The following is a 21897-nucleotide window of genomic DNA, read 5'->3' on the forward strand; positions in this document are numbered from 1 at the left end:
TGTTGAAAAGTAACTAATATCGACCGATTCCAATGTTGGTGAGGTAAATTGTTTAACAAACCATAACGTCTTACACTCAGGATCAGTTTCAGGAAACTTCATCAACATGAACCTGCATAAATCAGCCACTTGGTTTAAACACTCCAAACCTCTAGGGGGAAGTGTAGCGCAAAGCTAGAACTTACATCAGCCAATCAGATGGTGGGTAACATTAACTTCATCCATTCTGTAAGTCGACTTAAGTTTTTATGTCAAAATTAGCTAAAAAGGTAATGTTAGCTTTATTACTGTTATTATGTTTGTTGACGCTAGCATGTTGGGTAATATTAACTTAATTCATTTAGTATGTCACGTTCAGCATTTAAGACAAAATCAGCTAAAATTAGCTGTCATTATATTTGTTTATATGAACTTAATCCATTCAGTGACTCAACAAGACAAAATTAGCCCAAAAACCTCATGTTGGCTTAATTTCCATTATTAACAGTTTTACTTTTAAGACAAAATTATCTGAATTGCTAATGCTAGCTTAAACGATACCATCATTTTGGATTACAATGTCATGTTGGCATTAACGTAATCCTTTCAGGAAGCAGAGTTTATCTATTTTTACATTAGCTTAAAACTTTAATGTTAGCTACAATGCTATTGCATAGGTTCATGTTAGGTAGCATTAATATAATCCATTTAGCAAGTCAAATTCAACTTTTAAGACAAAATTAGCTAAAAAAAAAGGTAATGTTAGCTTAATTGCTATCATTATCTTCCTAGCATAATGATATCATTATGGTAGCAACAACAGTAGCAATAGCAGCTGTATTAACCTTAAGCTAATGTAGGTTGACATTAACTTGGGTAACATTAACTAAATTAGCTGCTATGCTAATGTTAGCTTAAATGTTATATCTGTGCAGATAAGAATCCCATAAAATGTTTTTACATAAATATTGAGCGACCCATTGAGGAAAATGAAAAGTTGTTTAGCTTTATGACTTCTGAATGTAAAAGTTGCTTTTGTCTTGTGGTGGAACAATAACATGTTTGTAGCTCTTCTAAAAAATTGAAGATTTTTGGTCTCAGCTCAATAAAATCCATTGAATTCTGCTGTGTTAATGTAGAGAAATCCTCCTGCTTCGGCACTAGAGTGGATCGAGGGAGGCCTTTTTTCAAAATGAGCTAAGAGCCTCCTCTTCACCTGGCCTGTTACTCCCTTGTAAACACCGGAGTTCATAGAGGCCCCATCTTTGTTTTTGTCAAACTGACAGCCGGGAGAAGGCGAGGGGAAACCGTGAAGACAGAGCCGAGAGCGGAAAGCTGGCAGCCTGCAATTTAGTCCAGACTGAGCAGACATAAAATCAAGCGCACAAGAGGAATGGTTACTTCAGGAACCCTCTGTGGCTCCTAAAGTAGGCCACTCCGTCGATGGCTGTAAGAGCTGAGTGATGCAAGCCCTGCTGAGGAAATAACTAGAAAACAGGCAAAATGGCTCCCATTGACTTGGCCTAGATTGTGTGATTTATATGGGTTATTTGCTATGCATTTGGGCAGCGAGGCGAGCTAATGTGTTTGCAGTGAGCTCTGGAGCAGGACATCTGACAGGGACAGTATGAGATAATTTATTGGAATACCGTCGTCCATTTAAAGGGACAGGCTCATGTTTCCGTCCTGCAGATTCCCAGCAGGCGATTTAATCCGGGACAAAGTTGTTGATCCAAATGGATGGAGAGAAACTGGGATTTTTGGACTTCAGTGCAAAAACACAACATCTTATCAAGTCATTTTGGTCTAATTATTCAAGCAAATATCTTATTACACTTTAAAACAGATTAAACTAACTTATAAGTAAGTTTTCAGAAGGAAATATGAGTTTGTTTAAAGTCAATAATTCCATAATGATGAAAAAGTGGCAGATTATTTTTGCTTAAAACAATAAATTTGTCCCAAGTGAAATAATCTGCCAATAAAACTAGTAATATTTTATCACTATAAGCAATTATTGACTCCTATTTTTGGCTGAAAAGTTACTTGTAAGTTCGTCTTGTATTTTTTAAAGTGTACTAAGATATTTGGACTAAAAACTAGACCAAGTAAGATTTTATGTTTTTGCAGTGCAGTCATAATAAATGCCAAATTTATGCACCTTACAAATATTTTTGTTCTGCAAATATCTTATATTAAATAAGACAAAAGTAACTTAAAAGTAACGTTTTAGGAAGATATAAGAGTTTGTTTTAGGTCAATAATTCCTTAAAGTTTTAACTCAAATAATCTGCTTGTACTTTCCATCAATGTTAAATGAGTTAAACTCTTGTATTTCGCTGAAAAGTTACTTTCTCTTATTTCTAGTGTACTAAGCTTTTTGCTTTAGAAACTAAACCACAAATCCTTGATGATATTTTAGATTTGTGATGAAATCGGCTGGTTTGGAGTAAGAGTGGATTAATATTCCTCCTTCATGTTGTGAGAAACTGAAACAACTGCGGAGAATAATTGTTGCTAAAGGTGTTTTTTTCTCTGTAACTGTAGAACCTCATTTTATTCCCATGATGGTAAAATTTACTCCAGATTCTGCATGTTTAGCCGTTAGCATGTTTAAAGTAGCTTTTGGTTTGTCCCTCGTTGTTTTGCTGCAGTTTTAACAAAAATAATTGAAATTATTCCTTCTCCTGTCCTCAGGCGTGGTATTCGTTTGTGCCTGAACATGCAATAACATCCGTTAACTGGAATCATTTCGGTGTTCGTGTCTTTCTGGGAATCTTAATGTGTAATTTAGAAGCAGAGAAGGGGGACTTGTTGCACCAGTAACTAAATTCCAGTGTTGTTGCATTGAATCCTAATTTGGACCAAGAATCCTCTGGTGTTTTTCCTCCCATCCGTTCCAGTTTCATCACACATTTTCAGTGTTTCATGATGATGATGAGGCTTGTTTTTGCTGAATTTTGTTATATTTTTCAATGAAGTCCCTTTTGTTTACGTGGGGGGAAGTGATTTCCAACACAATGCGACGCTGTGTCTAGACACAGCAAAACAAAAGATCAATATTAATGTATCGATCAGTTTTGGAGGCATATTTTGTAGCAACAACCACAGAGAAAAACGTTGGGTTTTCTTCATGACAGGCAGGTAAATATCCTGCATTTGGTTATTGGCACGTTTAATAACATTTTTCAGAATGAAACCTGTTAATGAGGCGTCGCCTTTAAGCTAAGCCAGACAAAGGTCAAAGGGCATAAATCATAATTTACCTTTTATTTGTGCACAGGCAGAATTACTCATTTAATATAAGAAATTGAGAAAAAGAAACCGAGTCTATGAAAGTTAAGAAATTAGCCAGAAGTTGTGATCAGAGCTGTAATCTGAAAACCCAGTAAACTGACACTCAACCCAGGGATTTAAAAGCGCAGTCTGTCTCCAGATCGCCTCAGAAAATGAAAAGTTGTGCCAAAAACAAATTCAGCTTGTGTTCAATGATCCTGTTAGTTTTGCTCCAGTTCTGGTTCATTCATTCATTAACTGCTTTTCCATTACAAATGAGCACAAAACTTTGTGAACGTGTCGAAAAAACTACATTTTACAATTGCGGTGTTTCCATTGAATCAGAAAAGCGACTAAAATCACGATGAGTGAATAAAAATGTTCACACGATGAGTCATTTTATGTCAGAAATTGAGAAAAAGAAACTGAGTCCAAGGATGCTAAAAGAAATTTGAAGACCTAATAAACTGACACCCAACTCAGGATTTTAAAAGCGTCGTTTGTCTCCAGATCACCTGCTGTGGTAAAAGCTGTAATAAGAAACAGATTTGCTCCAGTTCTGACCAGCATTGACAGAGTTTCCTTTCCAAATCTCTTCAAATATTTTTCTTACTATGAATTTTCAAACTAAAAAATTCCAAGGAAGAAAATATAAGTAATTTGTATTGAGGGGGGAACAGCGCAAAGTTTAGGAGATACTAATAACTTCAGAAGTATCAAAATCTCCAGGGAAGAATATTATATTTTGAAACATGTATGAAAACACATAAACACATTAAATACTTTGTATCGTTAGGATATATGAAGCTGTGAGTTTTATTTTCTCACCTAAAAACAAACATTCTTTGTGACAAATTAACAGTGTAGTCGCCTCTATTCAACGCTTGCCTTCCTGATTTTACTGAGTTTTGTGTTTCCGTTCTGTGGAGCGAATTTGCAGTTTTCTGCTCCTTTTTCCTGCGATTGCAGCATTTTTTGTTTGCATTTGTTGTTGTTTTTGTGTGTTTTTGTGTTTTGTGTCACACACCTGTCGGCTGTCGTTAGAAATATGTCTAAAAATGCAAATAAACATTGTTGTTGCTTTTTAAATAGGAAACTAAACATTTTAATAAAATAGACCAAAGCTACTTTGTGTTCTTGCAGTGAAATATTTTAGAAAATAAAGTTTATTGGTCTATGATGATGTGTTCTTGCATCATTATGCCATTATTATTATTATTATATTACCTGAAAATTGTCTCAAAACAACAATATTATCGTTTAAAGCAACAACTTCTGGTATAATTTATGGCCCAGCAAAATTTGTTCCCAGAAAAAGGAAACCCTTTAGGAATATTTTTATATTTTATTAGCTTTCCGATCCAGTTTTTGCACAGATTCCTGTTAGATTTGTGGAGCAAAAGTTCATCCAGCTGCTGAGTTTTGGGCGGTATTCAGCAGGGAGCTGCGTTGTGAACCACTAACCCACATGGGCAGCGAGACAAATGGGAAGCCCCGGATTTGGGTCGGAGCTGCATGAAACGACACGGAGTCGGAATCAAACCGGCGGGACGAGGCGGATGGAGCGACCTGCTGCAGACTCCTCCGGACGTCAGCCGCCTCTAAGGGCCACGTTACCTGTGGCTTCACTTCCTCCCCCCTCTCTTCCCTCGCTCGACCCCTGGCTGACATTCTCCTTTCTCACTTCTAATTGCACCCAGGGGGGTTTCTGCGGGTTGCCGTGGAAGTCTCCGGCTCAACAGGCGCGCCGGGGCGCTTTCTGCCGTGTTGCTCGTTAGCGGGGGGTTCGCTCGGCGGTGTGGGACCGGAGCAGAACCCGGGAGAAGTGGAGCTAAAAAAACCTGATTAGGATTAAAATACTGGGGGAAATGAGAGACACTGCAAAAACATAACATCTTACCACAAATTTCTGTAGTTTCTAGTGCGAATATGTTGAATTAAAGCTAACTTACAAATAACCTTTCAGCAAGAAGTAAGAGCTTGTTTTAGGTAAATAATTCCTTACTATTGATGAAAATGTTCTTGTTCCACTGGTAGATTATGTTTTTAATCTACCAGTGATTTTCAAAGTATTTTACAGCCTAAAAAACATAACATAGTAATAAATTGTGAAACAACTGCAAAAATATACAATTCTACAAAGTACTTTTGGTTTAGTTCCTTCTGAAAATATCTTAGTAGACTTGAAATAAGACCAAAAGTAAGTTTTCTGTAAGATGTAGGAGCTTTTTTAAGTGAATAACTCCTTGATATTGATGGAAGAATTGATATTTTTGTTTATTTTCTGGTATTTTTAGCCTTTTCTTATATAAACCGAAAATGAAAAAAACATGCAAGTCTGAAAAAAAGGCAAAAGTAGAACAGAAATAATGTTTAAATTTCTATCAACACAAGGTGTCGAAAAGTAAAACGTTTCCGACTTTTGAAACTCTTGTGTAAAATTTGCTAGGTAAAAAATTGAAATTTTCAGATAAATTTCAGAAATTTTTTAGAAAAGTTTCAAGTCAAACATGTTTTTACTTCAAAAACTCAGAACGTTTCTAAAATTCAAAAATTTCCACATTTGTTCTAGAAAAATTCTAAGAATATTCTAAAAATGTGAGTTTTTTTCTAACAAATTTGGGGACATTACAAACTCTAAATTTTCCATGTTTTTTCTATATTTTTTTTTCCCAATTAGTCTCAAAATTTCTGAAATTTTTTTTTTTTACTTTAAAATTTTTTTAATTTTCATGTTTTTTCTAGAAAATTTCTCAAATTATTCTCAAAATTTCTGAGATTCTTCTAGTGAATTTTTGACATTTCAACCTCTGAAGTTTCCAAGTTTTTTCTAGAAAATTTCTGAGATTAATCTCAGAAAAAATTCTGGAAGCATTTTATAGTTTTAAAACTTTTAAATTTTCAAATGTATTCTAGAAAATTATAGATTAATCTCTTAAATTTTTCCATCAAATTTTCAACTTTTCAGATTAAATTAATTTCTTTTTCCAGAACATTTCTGAGATCAATCCCAAAATTCTAAATGTTTTTGGCATGAATGTACTCCCGTTTCTCTCGTATCTGGGGCTAACGCGCCGTTGTTTTTACTCCCCCGTTGTGTTTTTGCAGTGCAGTTTCATGCAGCAGGAAGGCCATTAGCCGGCCAGATCCAATATGTATTGACGAACGCATTTGTGCGCGGCGTATCGTCCCCGTCTCTATCCTGACGCGTCGCCGTTCGATGCAACCGATAGATACATTTAATAAATAACCGCTCTGATCCATTTTGTTTTCCAGCGAGGAGTCGTTCACAAACTGGCAGCAGACACATTAATCTCCACATTGCATGAGTCTTATTGCTCCGTGCCAACTCGACACAATCTGTGACAGGCAATTTAAAGCAATTTACTTTTTTTTTTCTTTTTTTTTTCAATTTTTCATCAAGCTTTTTTTTTTAATGCAATCAAACGGCACATGATATGAAGCGAAGGCGAGACAAAGAGGGAGAAAACACAGGCAGCCTCGTCTGGTTGTAAACACTGGATCTTAACTGGGAGAATATAATTATGGTGTCATGTTCTATTACACACCTTCATTATGACGGCGGCGGCGCGGCAAGATGAGACCTGAGGCTGTTTTTAAAAAAACCCGCCTGGAGCCACTGGGAAGACGCCGTCCTCTCCGTTTCAATGGGATCGTCATGGTTACAGAGGCGGTTTGGATCCAGACTCTTCAAACGCTCTTTGTGTCGCGCGTAAAACAAATCCTGGTTACGGGAAGTCGCTGTCCGACGTGGAGAAACACAAACCTTCATGTCGGAGGCCTTTAATGACACTGTATCATTTTTAAGCTGCTTCCAAATTATTAGATTTATATTAAAGGTGCTGCGTTGGAAAAATGTCTAAAAAGTTGGATTAATTTTTATCTTTGGCTGTTACTCAAACTGCGGCTAACGGGGAACATCATTGAGATCCGACGATAAATTGTCCCAGAAGTTATTTCAATAAATGATAATATTGTTGTTCTGAGGTTATTTTAAAGTAATACAAGGTAATAATGGTATAATAATGCAACAAGACACTTTGAACGATCAGTAAACTTTAAATCCTGATGAACATCTGGAACCAGAAGATGCCTTAAAAATCCAAGATAAACAAAACAACAAATAAAATTAATTATGAAGTAAATTGTTCTAGTTTAGGCTAAATAGTTTTATCATCCAGTTTTTGGTAAAAACAGAAAAAAATATGCAAACGGAAATCATGAGGTTTTTAATTTATCCTGTGATAAATTGATTCATTGCTTATTGTGATACCTATAAATAGTATTTTTAATCAACCGTAGCTGAAAACAAGCTCCCGTTTCTTGCTGAAAAGTTACTTTTAAGGTAGTTTTGTCCTGTTTCAAATGTTTTAAGATGTTTTCAGCAGAAACTTGACCAGGTTTGCAGTTTTTTGATCTTTATCCTTCCTGATAAATCGCATCGTCTCCATCCGGGTCAAAAGAAAATCCTCTGCCAGCTTCTTCTGCTCACCAGCGTGAAGCAGGAACCGGTTTTTCTGGGCCACCAGCAAACGCGGCGCTCGCTCTTAACCGGACCCGACATTTTGTGACGTTGCAGAACGAAAGCTTCAGCTGACTCGCGTTACGTCGTCGCTTCCTACAGATGAGGTCAAAGGTCGACGTCTCCTCAGCTTTTCCACTGTGACATTATGAAGCAGTCTGCGGGAAACGAAGCGGAGCGGAGGGACTGGCGGTGGAAAGCTTCCTGGGTCGGCCCCAGAGACCGGCTGGTATTTCCAACCAGCCCTACAGCGAATCGATAGCTCGGAGTCCCACACGCTCCTCGTCAATTAACTAAATTCATAAAGTGGAGAGTGCTGGGAGCTGGAGGAGGAAAAAAGAGCCAGAAGTGGAGAATCCATCCACAAAATCTGGATGGGAAGCTGCAACCATTTGCTGCTATATCTGGGATCCTCAGCTATTCTCTAGCAACAACTTCAGCTTTTTCCTTTTACATCTTTCTGTCCCTCTGAGTTACAGACATGGTGCTTTTTACAAAGCTTGAGAAAATTAAATGCAAAATGCTGATGTTTATTTTGTGGAACTGGAGCAAAACCTGGGAGAAGTGGAGCTAAAAAAAACCTGGTTAGGTTTAAAATACAGGCAGAAAAATGACACACACTGTAAAAAACCCAAATCTTACCGAGTATTTGGGTCTAGATTTAAATAAGAACTAAAAATGAGAAAACAGCTCAGAAGTAAGAAAACTGGATGATAAAAGTTTTCAGGTTGGTGTTTTGGGCTCAACTGGCTCTTATTTTGAAGGTCAGTTTTGCTTACAGAGACGTCATAGTTCATTTTATTTGTTTTTTTCCACTGCAAACACTGCAAAAATCAGATTCTTACAAAAATAGTTTTTAGTGCAAATATCTTAGTATAGTTGAAAACTAAATTACAAGGAACTTTTCAGCAAAATAAATCTGTTTTTAGTCAATAATTCCTTTCTATTGATTTAAAAAAGTACTAGTTCCATGAATTATTTCACTTTGGAAAAAATATCTTGCAAGTTCAAATGTCTGGCAAAATTACTGACTTGACATCAAATCATATTTCTTGCTGAAAAGTTACTTATATGTTAGTTTTGTCTTATTTCATTTGTACTGGAAACTAGATTAAAAAAATACTTGGTAAGATTTTTTTTTCTTTTTTTTTTCAGTCTATTTGTCCAACAAGATTTATGTATTGTAATTGAGAGAGTTGGGGGAGGGGGGCATCTACTTGAGTAACTTTTTAGAGAAAAAATACTTTTATGAGTATTTTTACTGCTCTGTACTTTTTACTCGAGTAAAATCTCTGTATTTTCTTTATTTTTGTTACTGATATGAGTTTTTCTTATTTTGGTCCGTCTGATAATGTAATGTTTTACATTTTAAATGGTTACTCAGCACTTTAATAGTTTTTACCAAATACTTTCTTAGTAAGCCGTGCTGATCTTCCTACCAGTTCCTGGGTTTTGTTTGATCGGCTGTAATAAATATATTCATAGAACAATAACTGACTTTCTGCTCCGGATGGGCCTGGCGGTCCGTGTTTTTCCCCTGGCTGTGCTGATTCAGGCAGAGGACACATGCAAAGTGACTGGCTTTCAGCGCACAGCGATAATGCATATGAGGGAGGAGCTTTAAACTGCAGCGCAGGGGGAAAAGGGAGGCAGCGGACCTCACCCCGGCTTCAATCTGCCTCCTCAGGGGAAAGCGGGCCGAGCCGTAACTGCCTGTGGAAGACAGGTCAGGTAATGGATGGGGCCGCTGCTGCTGCTGACGCTGCTCTGACGGGACGTTTTTAACTCTCCTTCAAACCGGCTGCTCTCCCCCCGTTAGCGTTGTCACGGTAACTACATCTGATGGTCTGACTTTAAGCACCTGAATGCTGAAGTTCCTGTTTCTGCATCTGGAGGGCAAAACGCCGGGAACGGGGGTTAGCAAAGTCCGCAGAGGAGACGGGAATCAGAAGGGCTACCAGCAACCTTTACACTGCAAAAACACAAAAGTATTTCTTGTCTGATTTCTAGTGGAAAAATTGTAGTTAATTTAAAATAAATAATGCTAATTTATATGTAACTTTTTAGCAATAAATACTAAATAATTCCTCAATATTGAATAAAAAAAGGTAGAAGTGAAATACTCTACTTTTTCATTTAGATGACATCAGACCTTGTGACGGTGGTTAATGTGCAGCTCGCCACAATTTGACTTGGTTTGTCGAGGTTCTCATTTAAAAGGAGACCTATCATGCAAAATTCACATTTTGTGTGTTTTTGTATTTCCATTTTGGTTTCTTCTGCTTCTAAAAACCCCAAGAGTTTAAAAACATCAAACCAGACGTTTTTTGGCAATAATTTTTTTGGTGTCTGGAAAACGTGCCGTTTCATAAACCTACCAAATGTTAAGTCACATTCTACAGCCACTGCGCTGTTACCTAGCAACCCACGCTGAGCTCCAACATGTTTGGTCAGCTGGTTTTACCACAGTATGCGCTGTACAATGGCTGCTGGAAAAGACAAAAGTTTTGTTGTTGACTTACCATCTAGAAATCACTTGCTGCATTTTTGTTGGTTGTGCAGGAGGTTCCGCTTCTGCTTTTCAAAGATGTATGGTTGTATAATAGCACGTCTGTTGGCAGCCATTTTTACATGATTGCAGATATAAAAACTCTGATGTTTTTTGTTTTTTTTGCTTGTCTCTTCACTTGGAAGATTTTTACAGTAATATGCTGCACGAAGCACCAGTTAGCAGCTGTGCTTTAGCATTGAAAACCCCTGGTCAGATGCTACAGCACAGCTGATATAAAGGCTACATTCATGCTGTGAAGTGATGGAACGGTTACTAAAAGAAAAACTAAACCCACTGCCACCAGTGACTGTTCTGAGTCTCTTTTATTCTCTCTTTTGTATCTCGTGTTTCAGTTTTTCTGAAGGTCCACTCTGCTTTAAGTGGGCGTGTTAGAGCAGCAGCAGAAGAGAAGAAGAAAAACACCCCGACTGGAGCGTCTTTAGGTGCCGTTGGACTTTGTGCCCCTGGTAAACTCTGCGATGGGGCTTGTGGGTGTGAAGTAAACAAAGACAGTCAAAACGTCTTTCAAAATCACTGCTGGAGGAACAAATGAGAGCCATAATAACAGCTGAAAACGCTCAAGTGTATCAAACTCTCCATTATGTTTTGAACCGCTGTAAACAGCTTGACAGACTGGCACGGCGGTGAAATATGCAGCTTGTTTTGTTTAACGGCCTACAAAGACGGCGACATCAAACCCCCCTCCCTGAACAGGAGTTGGTACAAAGCTGTCCCAGTCGGCATGGCGAGGCGTCTGCGAGTTTAAATCTCAGCGGTTGTCCTGTGCAAGATTGCTTGTTGGTTTTTCTTCTCGGCGCCAACAGATTTCTTTAGATACGAGAAGAAACTGTTGTGGAGATGTGACAAGCAGCACCGCACTGTAAAAACACGGTTCCCACTTTAAATGAGACAAAACTGAGTTACAAGAAACTTTTCAGCAGGAAAGAGAGATTTCAGTCAATATTTGGATATCAAAAAATTACTAATTACTAATTCAAGACTTTTTCCTCCGATGAGATATTAGTGCCATAATAAGAAATAAATATAATATGAATATAAATAAATGAAATAAAATTATGAGAATAAATTCATTTAAGAATAGTTGAAAATACACAAAAATAAAGTCCATAAAATACAGGAGTAAAGTCATACAAGAAAAAGTAAAAAAAAAAAAAAAGAGAATAGTTGAAATAACACAAGAATAAAGTCAAAATATGACTTTTCTCGTAATTCTGTGACTTTCTTCTGGTATTATTATGACTTTTTTTGCAGATCTGTTTATTCTCATATTTTCATAATTCCAAGAATAATTTATTTTTATTTTCCAGACCCTAATACTTTCTTATTTTCCCCATGTAATAAATGAAATAATCTGAGTGGAACCAGGACGTTTTTATCAATATTAAGGAATTATTCACTCCTATAACTGAAAAGTCACTTGTAATTTAGTTTTGCGTCACTTCAGGTGAACTAAGATATTCGCACTAGAACTAGACTAAAATACTTGGTGATATTTTGTGTTTTTGCAGTGATTAAAGTCGTGTTTCTCATATTCTGGTTGAGTGAAGACTTGAAAAGCAGCAAACGTTTTTTTCTTCAGAGGATTTCTGCTGCTGAGGTTTCTCTTTGTCGTCTCTGTTGCCACTTCAACAGGACATGATGCAAATTGCTGCAATTTCATTAAAATACAGACTTGTACAAAACATGTTTGTTCTGGTAACTAGTTCCCTGCTTTCATGGCGAGCTGCAGCTCTGCAGAGGAAATCCTGAATGGTCCAAAAATCAAACTGAGAAGCTGCAGACCTGGCTGCTGTGGGATTCCCGCACAGATAAAGGAAGTAATGACTGTTTGAGGCCAGCTGTTGGCAGGTGGAAGAAGGACGTGGAACAAGATGGATGAAGCAGGACGGAGTCGGGGAGGCGGCCATGTGTTTCGTTTTGTTCTCGTTATTCCTGGACGTTGGGCGGTTTCCAGGCCGCCGGCGTTCCTCGGCTGCGGTTTGGGAGGAGGGTTATCAGCGGGTCGGCTGGGGAGCGTTTCCAACGCTCCGCCGTATCGCGCCTGTTCAGTCCGGCCGCGCCGTGTTGGGCATGTAGGAAGGATGTCTCCGGACATGAATTAAGTACCCTGACCTGCATGCAGGAGCAGAGCCAGACAGACTGAAGAGGAGAGGAGAGGAGCTGCACTGCAAAAACACAAAATATTACCAAGTACTTTCATCTAGTTTCTACTGCAAATTCCTTAGTACGCCTGAAATAAAACAAAACTAACTGAAAAATAACTTTTAGCAAGACATTACATGAGTCATTCCTTAATGAGAAAGTTTTCGCACCAGAGGCAAATTATTTCAGTTTCATGCTAGAGCCACTCTGAAAAAAACAAAAGTTACGCAAATATCTTAGCACAGTTGAGATACAACTAAGCTAGCTAACTTAAGAGTAAGTTTCCAGCAAGAAATGAGAGTAAAATATTTTCTTTTTAATTGCTCCTTCAAAGGAAAATTCACATTTCAAACACTTTGATATTTAAGGTCCAAACGTTTTTTGACAAGTTCAAGTTTGCTGGTGTCTGGAAAACGAGCCATTTCAAAAACCTCCCATTAGGAACTGCGCTGTTACCTAGCAACCAGAACTGAGCTCCAGCATGTTTGGTCAGCTAGTTTTACTGCTGTACAATGGCTGCTGGAAAAAAACAAATGTCTTACTGAACCACTTGCTGCATTCTTGTTGGTTGTACAGGAGGCTCTTCTAATGCTTTTCAAAGATGCACGGCTGTAGAGTTGAGCATCTGTCTGCAGCCATTTTCTCGTATGAATGTAAACGTTGAGTTTCGGGCATTTTTTACCTCATAAGACATTTTGTGAAATAATCTTCCACTGGAATTGGTGTTTTTTTCATCAGTTTTAAGGAATTATTGACTTAAAACGAGCTTCTGTTTGTTGTTGGAAGTTACTTGAAATTTAGTTTTGTCTTATTGTGATTGTACGAAGACATTTGCACTATAAACTAAACAAAAATACTTAATCACGTTTTTCTTTTTTAAGACAAGCTGATACTTTTTGGTCATTTGAACTTGATTTTTGTTTAGTTTCATCTTTAAAGCCATCAGCGTTGAGTTCAAGCTGCTTCTTGCGTTAACAGCCTGTTTGCCTGTGTTTCCATTCCAGGCGCCGACTGACTGCCGCCCAACGAGAGTCCTGCCTCATCCTGCCTCAGCAGATCGCAGCATGAGAGGCGAGCTGACCCTCTGACCAGGAAGCGGCGGACGCGGACCAGCGGGGCGGTTTGAGGCTTGTTGCTGCTGCGGTTATGGATCGGCGGAGACTCTGCGCTCTTATGATGCTGTGGGCCGTGGTCCAGCTCAGCTGCCCGGGCTACAGCCTCAGGGCGCTGCGAAGGACTACAGGGGGGCGGAGAGGGCCGACGGGGCTGACGGGACAGGACGCCAACGGAGTCCCGCTGCGGCGCTCCAAACGGGGCTGGATGTGGAACCAGTTCTTTCTGCTGGAGGAGTATACTGGGACGGACATGCAGTACGTGGGAAAGGTAAAGCTCTGCATGTTTCCCTTAGCGCAACTTTTTATTTATTTAATTTTATATCTAAAAATAAAGTGAAAAATATTTTTATTTATTTTTAAATTTAATTTAAAAATAAAATATAAATAAATTGTGTGGATCTATTATGCAAATTTCTAATTTTGTACATTTTTATGCTTCTAATCCGTTCTCTAATGCTTCCAAAAACAACCTAAAAAAACACATCTAGCCTTTTTTTTTGCAATAACTTCATGTTTTTGTTAAAACATTTAAAAAAATCTTCTGATTGTCACGTCGCACTCCATGTATACTGTGCTGTTGCCTAGCAACCAGCATGTTTGGTCAGCTGGCTTCTCTGCTGTATGCACTTTACAATGGCTGCTGGACAAAAGAGAGTTATGTTCTTGACCTACCATCCAGAAACAACTTGCTGCATTCTTGTTGGCTGTGCAGGAGGCTCTACTAATGCTTTTCAAGGATGTAAGGTTGTATACTTGTGCATCTGTTTGCAGCCATTTTCATGCTGATTATTCCACTTAAAACATGGGAAAAATGTTTTACACTTAGTGGAATTAGTATCTCTTCATTGACTTTTAAAAGCTGTTACTTCTTGCTGAAAAGTTATTTGTAAGTTATTTTTGTCTTATTTTAAGTGTACTACGATATTTGCACTAGAAACTACACAAAAATACTCAGCAAAAAATATGTTTTTGCAGTGTTATCTTCTATTAAGTGAGTGTAAATATCTGGTCTTAACTGTACGTGCCTCGACACTTTGACGTCTTCCTTACTCCGTATTTCTACAATCCCTTTTATTTATTTTTTGTATTTTGTTTTTGCTGGCTCCAAACGTCAGACACAGCTGAGTGGGAACAACTAACATTTCTTCGCCTCACTCGGTTGAATTGCTTTCTGGAGTTTTATAATCCGTTCCATTATTTCAGCTGACAGCTCTTTTGTTGGAGGCCAAACTTCCCGTCAGTAAAGCAGCTGCAGCAGCGCGTTTCGTCTGCAAGCGCTTCGTCTTAAACTTTGAAACAGTTTGCATATTTACAGCTGTTGGTTTTAGTTTCAAAATGCAAAAAAGAAGCAACATATTGGTTGTAATAGTCTGTGGTTCAGCTGAGACATTTTCTACCTTTTTCTGCTTTTAACTTTGGGTTATTCAGAAAATAATTGCTGAATAATTCCATAAATGTGTGGAAATGTGGCATTTTTTCCTATTAACTAATGAAAAATTCACAATATTGTGTGTAGAGGGGTATGATGGATCACTAGCGCTAAACTAAGAGAATAAAGTCATAATATCAGCAGAATACAGAAGCAATATTACTAGAAGAAAGTTGCAAAATTACGAGAAATAAGTTTTGAAAGAGTCCAACTCTTCTTTCTTTCCTTCTTTCTTTCTTTCTTGATTTGTGTTTACATTTTACTCAGTGTCTTCTTGAGGTTTTCATGTTGTTTCCTTCAGTAGTTCTTGGTGCAGCGCCCCCACAGGCCAGGAAGGGAACAGGTGTTCAGGTTTAACACCAGGAGAGTGTTAAAGGAGAAACTGCAGCAGCTGAAAATGTAACACATGTTGCAAATTTTGGTCCCGAATCGAACCGAGTCTACTGAACGAGCTTTACCGAGTCGGCTGAGGACAGTCCCTGCTTTGTCTGCAGGTTGCTAACAAACTTTAAACCTGATATTTCAGTCTGGTTGTATATTTTTAACCATTTTTTTCCCCATAAAATCGATTGTAGATGACCAGCGTGGAGCCAAACGAAGGCTCGTTTGGTGCCTGAGACTTCAGGGATCGGCCCGTCTCCTGGTGGCTGACGTGACGCGATGCTGTCGTTCAGTCCTTCGGTCCGTCCTCAGGCTTTGTTTGCCGTTTCTTGTCCAATTCGCTTTCCACTGGCTTCTTGCTTCGTGTCATTCCTGCTCACATCAAGTCAAATATAACTTCCTCTGAAGGTATTATCCGGTCCGACCTCATGAAAACTCGCTGTCGACCCAGATATCATTGGCAGGGAAGCTTTGGGGGGGGCGGTTGGGTTGTGTACAAGAAATTGGGCGATATAATGCTTGCCTTACATGCAGCAGAGCGGAAGTCAAGCTATCGGCCTCCTCTTCCAATCTACTGTAATTGAGGCGATTGTGGAGCGTTGTGGCAAGGTCAGGGAGACGGAGCGGGGGGAAGAAAGGCGGTTTTGTGCTGGGAGTTGAATGGACTCGGCGCTTTGCATTCCAATCGCGTCTCCGCGGAGGATAGAGTCATCCAACCAAATGAGATTCTGCAACATACGTCCTCCCCGGCTAAAGGTTGACTTTCAGTCCTGGACAAAAAGGATTATAGCCACAAAAAAAGAAACTGAGTGAGTGGAGATCAAATGTAAATACAAAGCTTGATCAAACCACTTTGTCTTTGGAGGCCGGTGATTGATGTGCCACTCGTCCTTTGAGCTCGTAAAGCGACTAATAGCAGAAGAAGAATGGATTATCAGAGTGTGGTGTACATTTAGAGAGCCAGAGGCCGCGGCCTGAGAGGCCATCTCCACTTAAGCACCAACCTTCCAGCCGCATACTTAATCAAGACTCCGGCACTTGCGTTTTTCTCTGAGTGCGTGCAGCTGGATGCTTTCCCTCATTGTCTGCTCCAGTATCTAGTTTTACCGCAGGATCGCATCTTTTCTGATTGCAATTACAGTTCGTTAATTGCCAGATAAAGTGCGGGTGGTGAGCTCTTAAAGAGGAAGAGCGGCTTCCAACTTGAGCGCATCTGCGTCCTCAGGTAGAGGGAGGCCGACGCTTTCTGAGTGGAAAATCTGGGGGAGCACAAAGGAAAGCGGCTTTTGTCACGGCGAGTGACATCACATCGACGAGGGGGGCGCGGCGCGGGACAAAAACGGGCTTTGTTTGTGCCGAAAAATGAACTGGAAACAACACAATGGCAGGTTATTATGAACAAGAGGGCAGCTCTTGACACTTTGAGTTAGACTGAATGATGAAACCGCACTTGAATTACAGCATCCTGCCTCTCGTTGTCTGCGGCCTCTCCCTTCTTTCTGCCGTTTCTTTGTAGAGTTGTGAAGTGCTAACAGATGAAATTTCAATCTTGTTCTGAACAAGCTTAACAAAGACATTTGGGAAAGAAAGAAGGAATTTGGGCAATTCGATCAGGACTTGCTGGAAGAGGCGTGGCTTCAGCCTGCAGAACAATTTATCCAGCACTTTGAAATGCTCCTTTTGTCCTTTTACAACTGCTATTATTCTGTTTTTTTATTGTTTCTTTTTTATTTTGTAATGTGACAAAAGATAATACATGCAAATAGATGCACTGCAAAAAACACAAAAGTATTTTTGTCTAGTTTCAAGTACAAATATCTCAGTACTCTTAATATAAGACAAAACTAACTTTCAAACAACTTTCCAGAAGATTTAGGAGCTTATATTACACAAATATTGATGAAAATGTTCATGTCCAGTTATCAATATTAAGAGATTATTTATCTAAATCAATCAAATCTATTTCTGAAAAGTTACTTGTAAGCTTGTTTTGTCTTATTTAAGTATACTAAGATATCTGCACTAGAAATTGGACAAATAGTCTGAATATTTGTGCAAATTGTGATCCGGTCTAAGGCTGCGGTTCCCTTCTTGGCCCCCGTAAAGCAGAACCTGGTCACGGCCCTGCCTGCAGGATTTAAAGAGACTCTAGGTGATTTTAGGAGTTAGTCGCTGGTAATCTTGCTTTATTAGCCGATGAGTTTTTTATTTCATTTAGGTGAAGCAGAGGAAGCGAACTGCGGCTCTCATTAGCAGTCGAGCTGCGCGGCGTTCTCAGAGGAGCGGCGCTGTCACCGGGGGGAGGGAGTGTTTGTTTATTTCATTATTTCTTACTTTACCAAAGGGCACATATCCACTGAAAACGGTTAATGGCCTGTGGTTGAGGAGTGTTTGTGCTGCACTATCATATCTCATAAAGTATTTACAGCCTCTGATAGGCCCCAGTGGTTCTGGGCCTGCTGGGTAGACTGCTCTACACAGTCCCTCGCAAAGAGAGCTGCACGCTCTGCATGCAAACAAACAAACACCGGTGCAACATGCAAACAGCAGCCTGCAGCTATCGCTCAGAACTCACAGGAAAGACAAAGAGAGGTTGATGAGCGCAGACGCGCCGCGCCTCCTCGTCCTGCGTGACTCAGGGAACCTGAGGGAAGGGGCTTGTTTGTGATTTTTGTTGTTGTTTTGTGTTCGTGCGTCCCTCATTATCAGCCGCTCACCTTGCAGAGAGGCAAGGAGTTTGCGACCCGATGCAACATGGCGGCCTGCGGCGGCGACCTGGCGGTGATTGTTGATTAGCCGATACGTTTCTGAGCGGGGCGGTTTCCGCGGTAACGGCTGTCTGAGGAGGAGTTTGGGTGTGGAGCGGGAAACGGCAGCAGATCCGGTATTTATCGCCGTGATTTCACCTGTTTCTGAGGCGGATTTGTTCACAGTTCGCTTAAGGTTTTCCGCTAACACGTGTCTGAACAATTAAAAAAACGACAATTAAAAACAAAAGAAAATAAGTTTAGCATTTTCTGTGAAAGGTTGAGAAATAAAAATAAACGGATAAAATCTCACTAAGTTGCACGAAACTTTTTTGACTTTTGTCAAAAAAGCATTTTTACGACAGAGAATTAGGCCATGCTAAGAAAACAAAAAGCAAAACTATTAGAATAAAGCCATAAATGTGATCTTACAACTTTGATCTCTTAATATTATGACTTTATTCTCATAATTCTACTTTTTTATTTTTTATTAGTATTCCCATAAAACTTCGTCGGTCTATTTTAATTCAGTTTTCATCCAGTTTAATTAATACACTGCAAAAACACAAAATCTTACATATTTTTGGTTTAGATTTGCGTGTGAATATCTTGGTACGCTTGAAATAAGACAAAACTAACTTAGAAGTAACTTTATAGGAGTTTGTTTTTGTCAGTAATTCCTTCATTTTCATGAAAAAGTTTTAGTGAAATGACATTTTTCTGTCAATATTAAGGAATTATGGGCGTAAAACAAACTGTAGTAATTTGTTTTGTCTTATTTCAAGTGCACTAAGATATTTGCATATAAACTAGACCAAAATATCTGGTGAGATTTTGTGTTTTTGCAGTCTGGTCAACAGTGTGGATGTAAGTTTTTCTCTGACAAAAACCAACAGCGACTGCGAAACGAGATTAGTAACTAATGACTAAGTGGAGTTGTATTTAGCTAATTCATTACTGGATGTTTTGCCTGACAAATGAAAACAGAGGTTGATGGCAGGTTTATGTAAATGTAGGCAAATTTCCTCCAGGTTGTAGTTCAGTTCTTATTATTGGTTTTGCATCGTTTTCAATGTGGGGAAAAAGTTTAATATTTGCTTTTGTACAGATTACATGACAGATGTCCAAACTGGTGAAGTTTCTGTACCTGCGTACTTTATGGAACCATAAATAAAGGGACAATAATGTAAAATATACTGACCAGGACGTAAAGGGGATCTGGCATATAAAATCTACATTTTGTATTTTGTTGTTTGAAGGCCCATTTGGGTTTCTACTGCTTCTAAAATCAGTTCAAATGCTTAAAAAAACACCTGGCTGCTTTTTGGCAGTAGGTTAATGTGTTTTGGTGTTTGGAAAACGAGACCCGAGCAAAGCTCCCGCACTTATGCATTCGAGGTTCTCACTTTATTATGCAAAATTCACATTTTGTTTGTTATTGTTCGTCCACTTGGGTCACTACTGCTTCTGAAAACAGTCCAAGTGCTAAAAACAAATGACAGAGTCATATTTTGGCAAAATTTATGGAAAATGAGCCGTTTCAAATACTTTCTGAATGTTGAGTCACATTTTACGGACACTGCACTGTTACCTAGCAACTCGAGCTCCAGCTCACTACCTAGCAACCCGAGCTTAGCTCCAGCTCGTTACCTAGCAACCCGAGCTTAGCTCCAGCTCGTTAACTAGCAACCCGAGCTTAGCTCCAGCTCGTTACCTACCAACCCCGAGTTTAGCTCCAGTTCGTCTGGTCGGCTGATTTTACAAAGGCTGCTGGAAAAGACAAGTGTTTTGTTGTTGATTTACCATCCAGAACCTCTTGCTGTATTCTGGTTGTGCAGGAGGCTCTACTAATGCTTTTCAAAGATGTACGGTTGTATAATTGCTCACCTGTTTGCAGCCATTTTCACGTGTGAGTATAATTGGAGGGCGTGGGCAGCACCAGCAGCTTATTCTCACTTAAATCAGCAGCTCATTAATGATTTTGTGTAAAAATGTTTTGTATAGACCGTCGTTCTATTCTAACCTGTTCAAGGAAGCGTGACGGGCCACCTTTAATAAATGCAGCTTTCCACAAACACTAACCAGCTGTTTCTGATTAGACTTTGGTGTTATGAAACTTCAGCCTAAAGCAACATAAGTGCTTAACGTGGCCCGCGCTTCGCGGTGGGATCGCTTCATTTGCATCAAAAGCTCTTGTAGCTCCTTGTGTGACTGGAGGACCTTCTGCTGTTTGCATATGCTTTGGTTCAGGGCCGCACTCAAACTGCTTCTACAGTCAGACGCGACACAAAAACAAAGGATGCTAAACCTCCTGGGGGAGACAGAAATGTGCTAACTGACATTTCACCTTTGACCTGGAGTTGTTTCCACGTCAGCAGTCGTTATTCGACGGGGGCTATTTTTGTGCTTGGTCTGAGGCTACCATCTGGCTACGACAAAGGCAGCCAGTTCTCGACACGCGGCCTTAAAGGCTAACTGGCTAATTGCCCTAAGCAGGCCGTTTCCAGTGCCATCTCTTTTGGCCGAACTCGAGTGAAGCACAAATGGTGGCCAGATCGAGCCTGCGCTAACATTTGCTGCACTCAGAGCTGATTAATTTCACAAACAAAGACGGCTCCCTGATAAGTTCTCAGGCGCAGATGTCTGATGAGCACCACTTCACTCTTCAGCCCTCTTCAGACTGGAGGGTGAAGCATGTGGGAAGAGATATGAATGTTTTTGCTGTGAAAGAAATGCAAACCAGGGGAAATAATACCTCTCATTTTCTCAGAAGGTAAACACCTGTTTGCAATTGCAAATGCTCCAAGTATTCTCTAAAAAGAATGACGGTTCACGATGCGTGACATAAATTTGAATTGATACAACTCAATAGCAAGTCCTCTGACCTCAACTTCTGAGTTAAAAACATAAAATTATTAAAATGTATTCCCCCAAAAAGGTCATTTTACTCATAGAAGTTGAATCAGCACCTATTAAATTATGGGTGGTTTTGGTAATTGCATCTTTAGATGAGCACAAAAAGAAACAAAAACACAAAATCTTCAGTCTATTAAATGTCAGTACACTTGAAATAAGGCAAAATTTACTTACAGTAACTATTAAGCAGGATATCGGAGCTTATTTTAAGTAAATAATTCTTGAATATTGATAAAAAGTACTAATACAAATTACATAATATTTCACTTTTATAACATGGGAAAACTGTCTTGTGAGGTAATCTGCCGGTGTAACTATAACTTTTTCATCAATATGAAGGAACTATTGAGTCTCTAAGCTAATTCTGTAAAATTATGCTACTGAAGGCAATTTTTACTGTAGTTATATAGGCTAAGAATATGCTAGGCTAGCCAGCTGCTGGTAGCATTATTGACCTTTCTTACTTTAGCTTACAATATGCTGACTAGCTGCTGGTCTCTTTTTACTTAGGTTAGTATATTTAAAGCTAAGCTAACCAGTCACTAGATTCAGTATTCTTTCTTTTTTTTAAGCTAATTAGTTATTTGACAAGTTAGGATGCATTAAAGATTTAAAGTTTTTTCTGTATTTTACTTTTTCCTCTAATATTAGACTTTGCAAAGCTAGTAAAGCTAAGCAGCTGCTAGCTTAATTCTCCCCGTCTTGATTTCTAAGGTAATACTGTAAAATTAAGCTACTTAATGAACTTTTTACTGTAATGTTAGATATGCTAACTTGTAAAGCTAGCCAGCAGCAAG

The 21897-nt window shown here is 39.0% G+C and overlaps 1 protein-coding gene across 1 annotated transcript in view; it reads left to right on the plus strand.

The window, feature by feature from the left end:
• LOC106951417 (cadherin-6-like) overlaps positions 1-21897 on the plus strand; it is a 97466-nt gene that overhangs the window by 26938 nt on the left and 48631 nt on the right. Inside the window, exon 2 of the mRNA XM_015038952.1 lies at positions 13517-13895. Within this exon, the coding sequence (XP_014894438.1) occupies positions 13659-13895 (237 nt within the window). The 5' untranslated portion in view covers positions 13517-13658. The remainder of the gene's footprint in view (positions 1-13516; positions 13896-21897) is intronic.

This window comes from Poecilia latipinna, unplaced genomic scaffold (genome assembly GCF_001443285.1).
Source record: "Poecilia latipinna isolate Pla-1442-1.1 unplaced genomic scaffold, P_latipinna-1.0 Scaffold458, whole genome shotgun sequence".
Taxonomy (NCBI): Eukaryota; Metazoa; Chordata; class Actinopteri; order Cyprinodontiformes; family Poeciliidae; genus Poecilia; species Poecilia latipinna.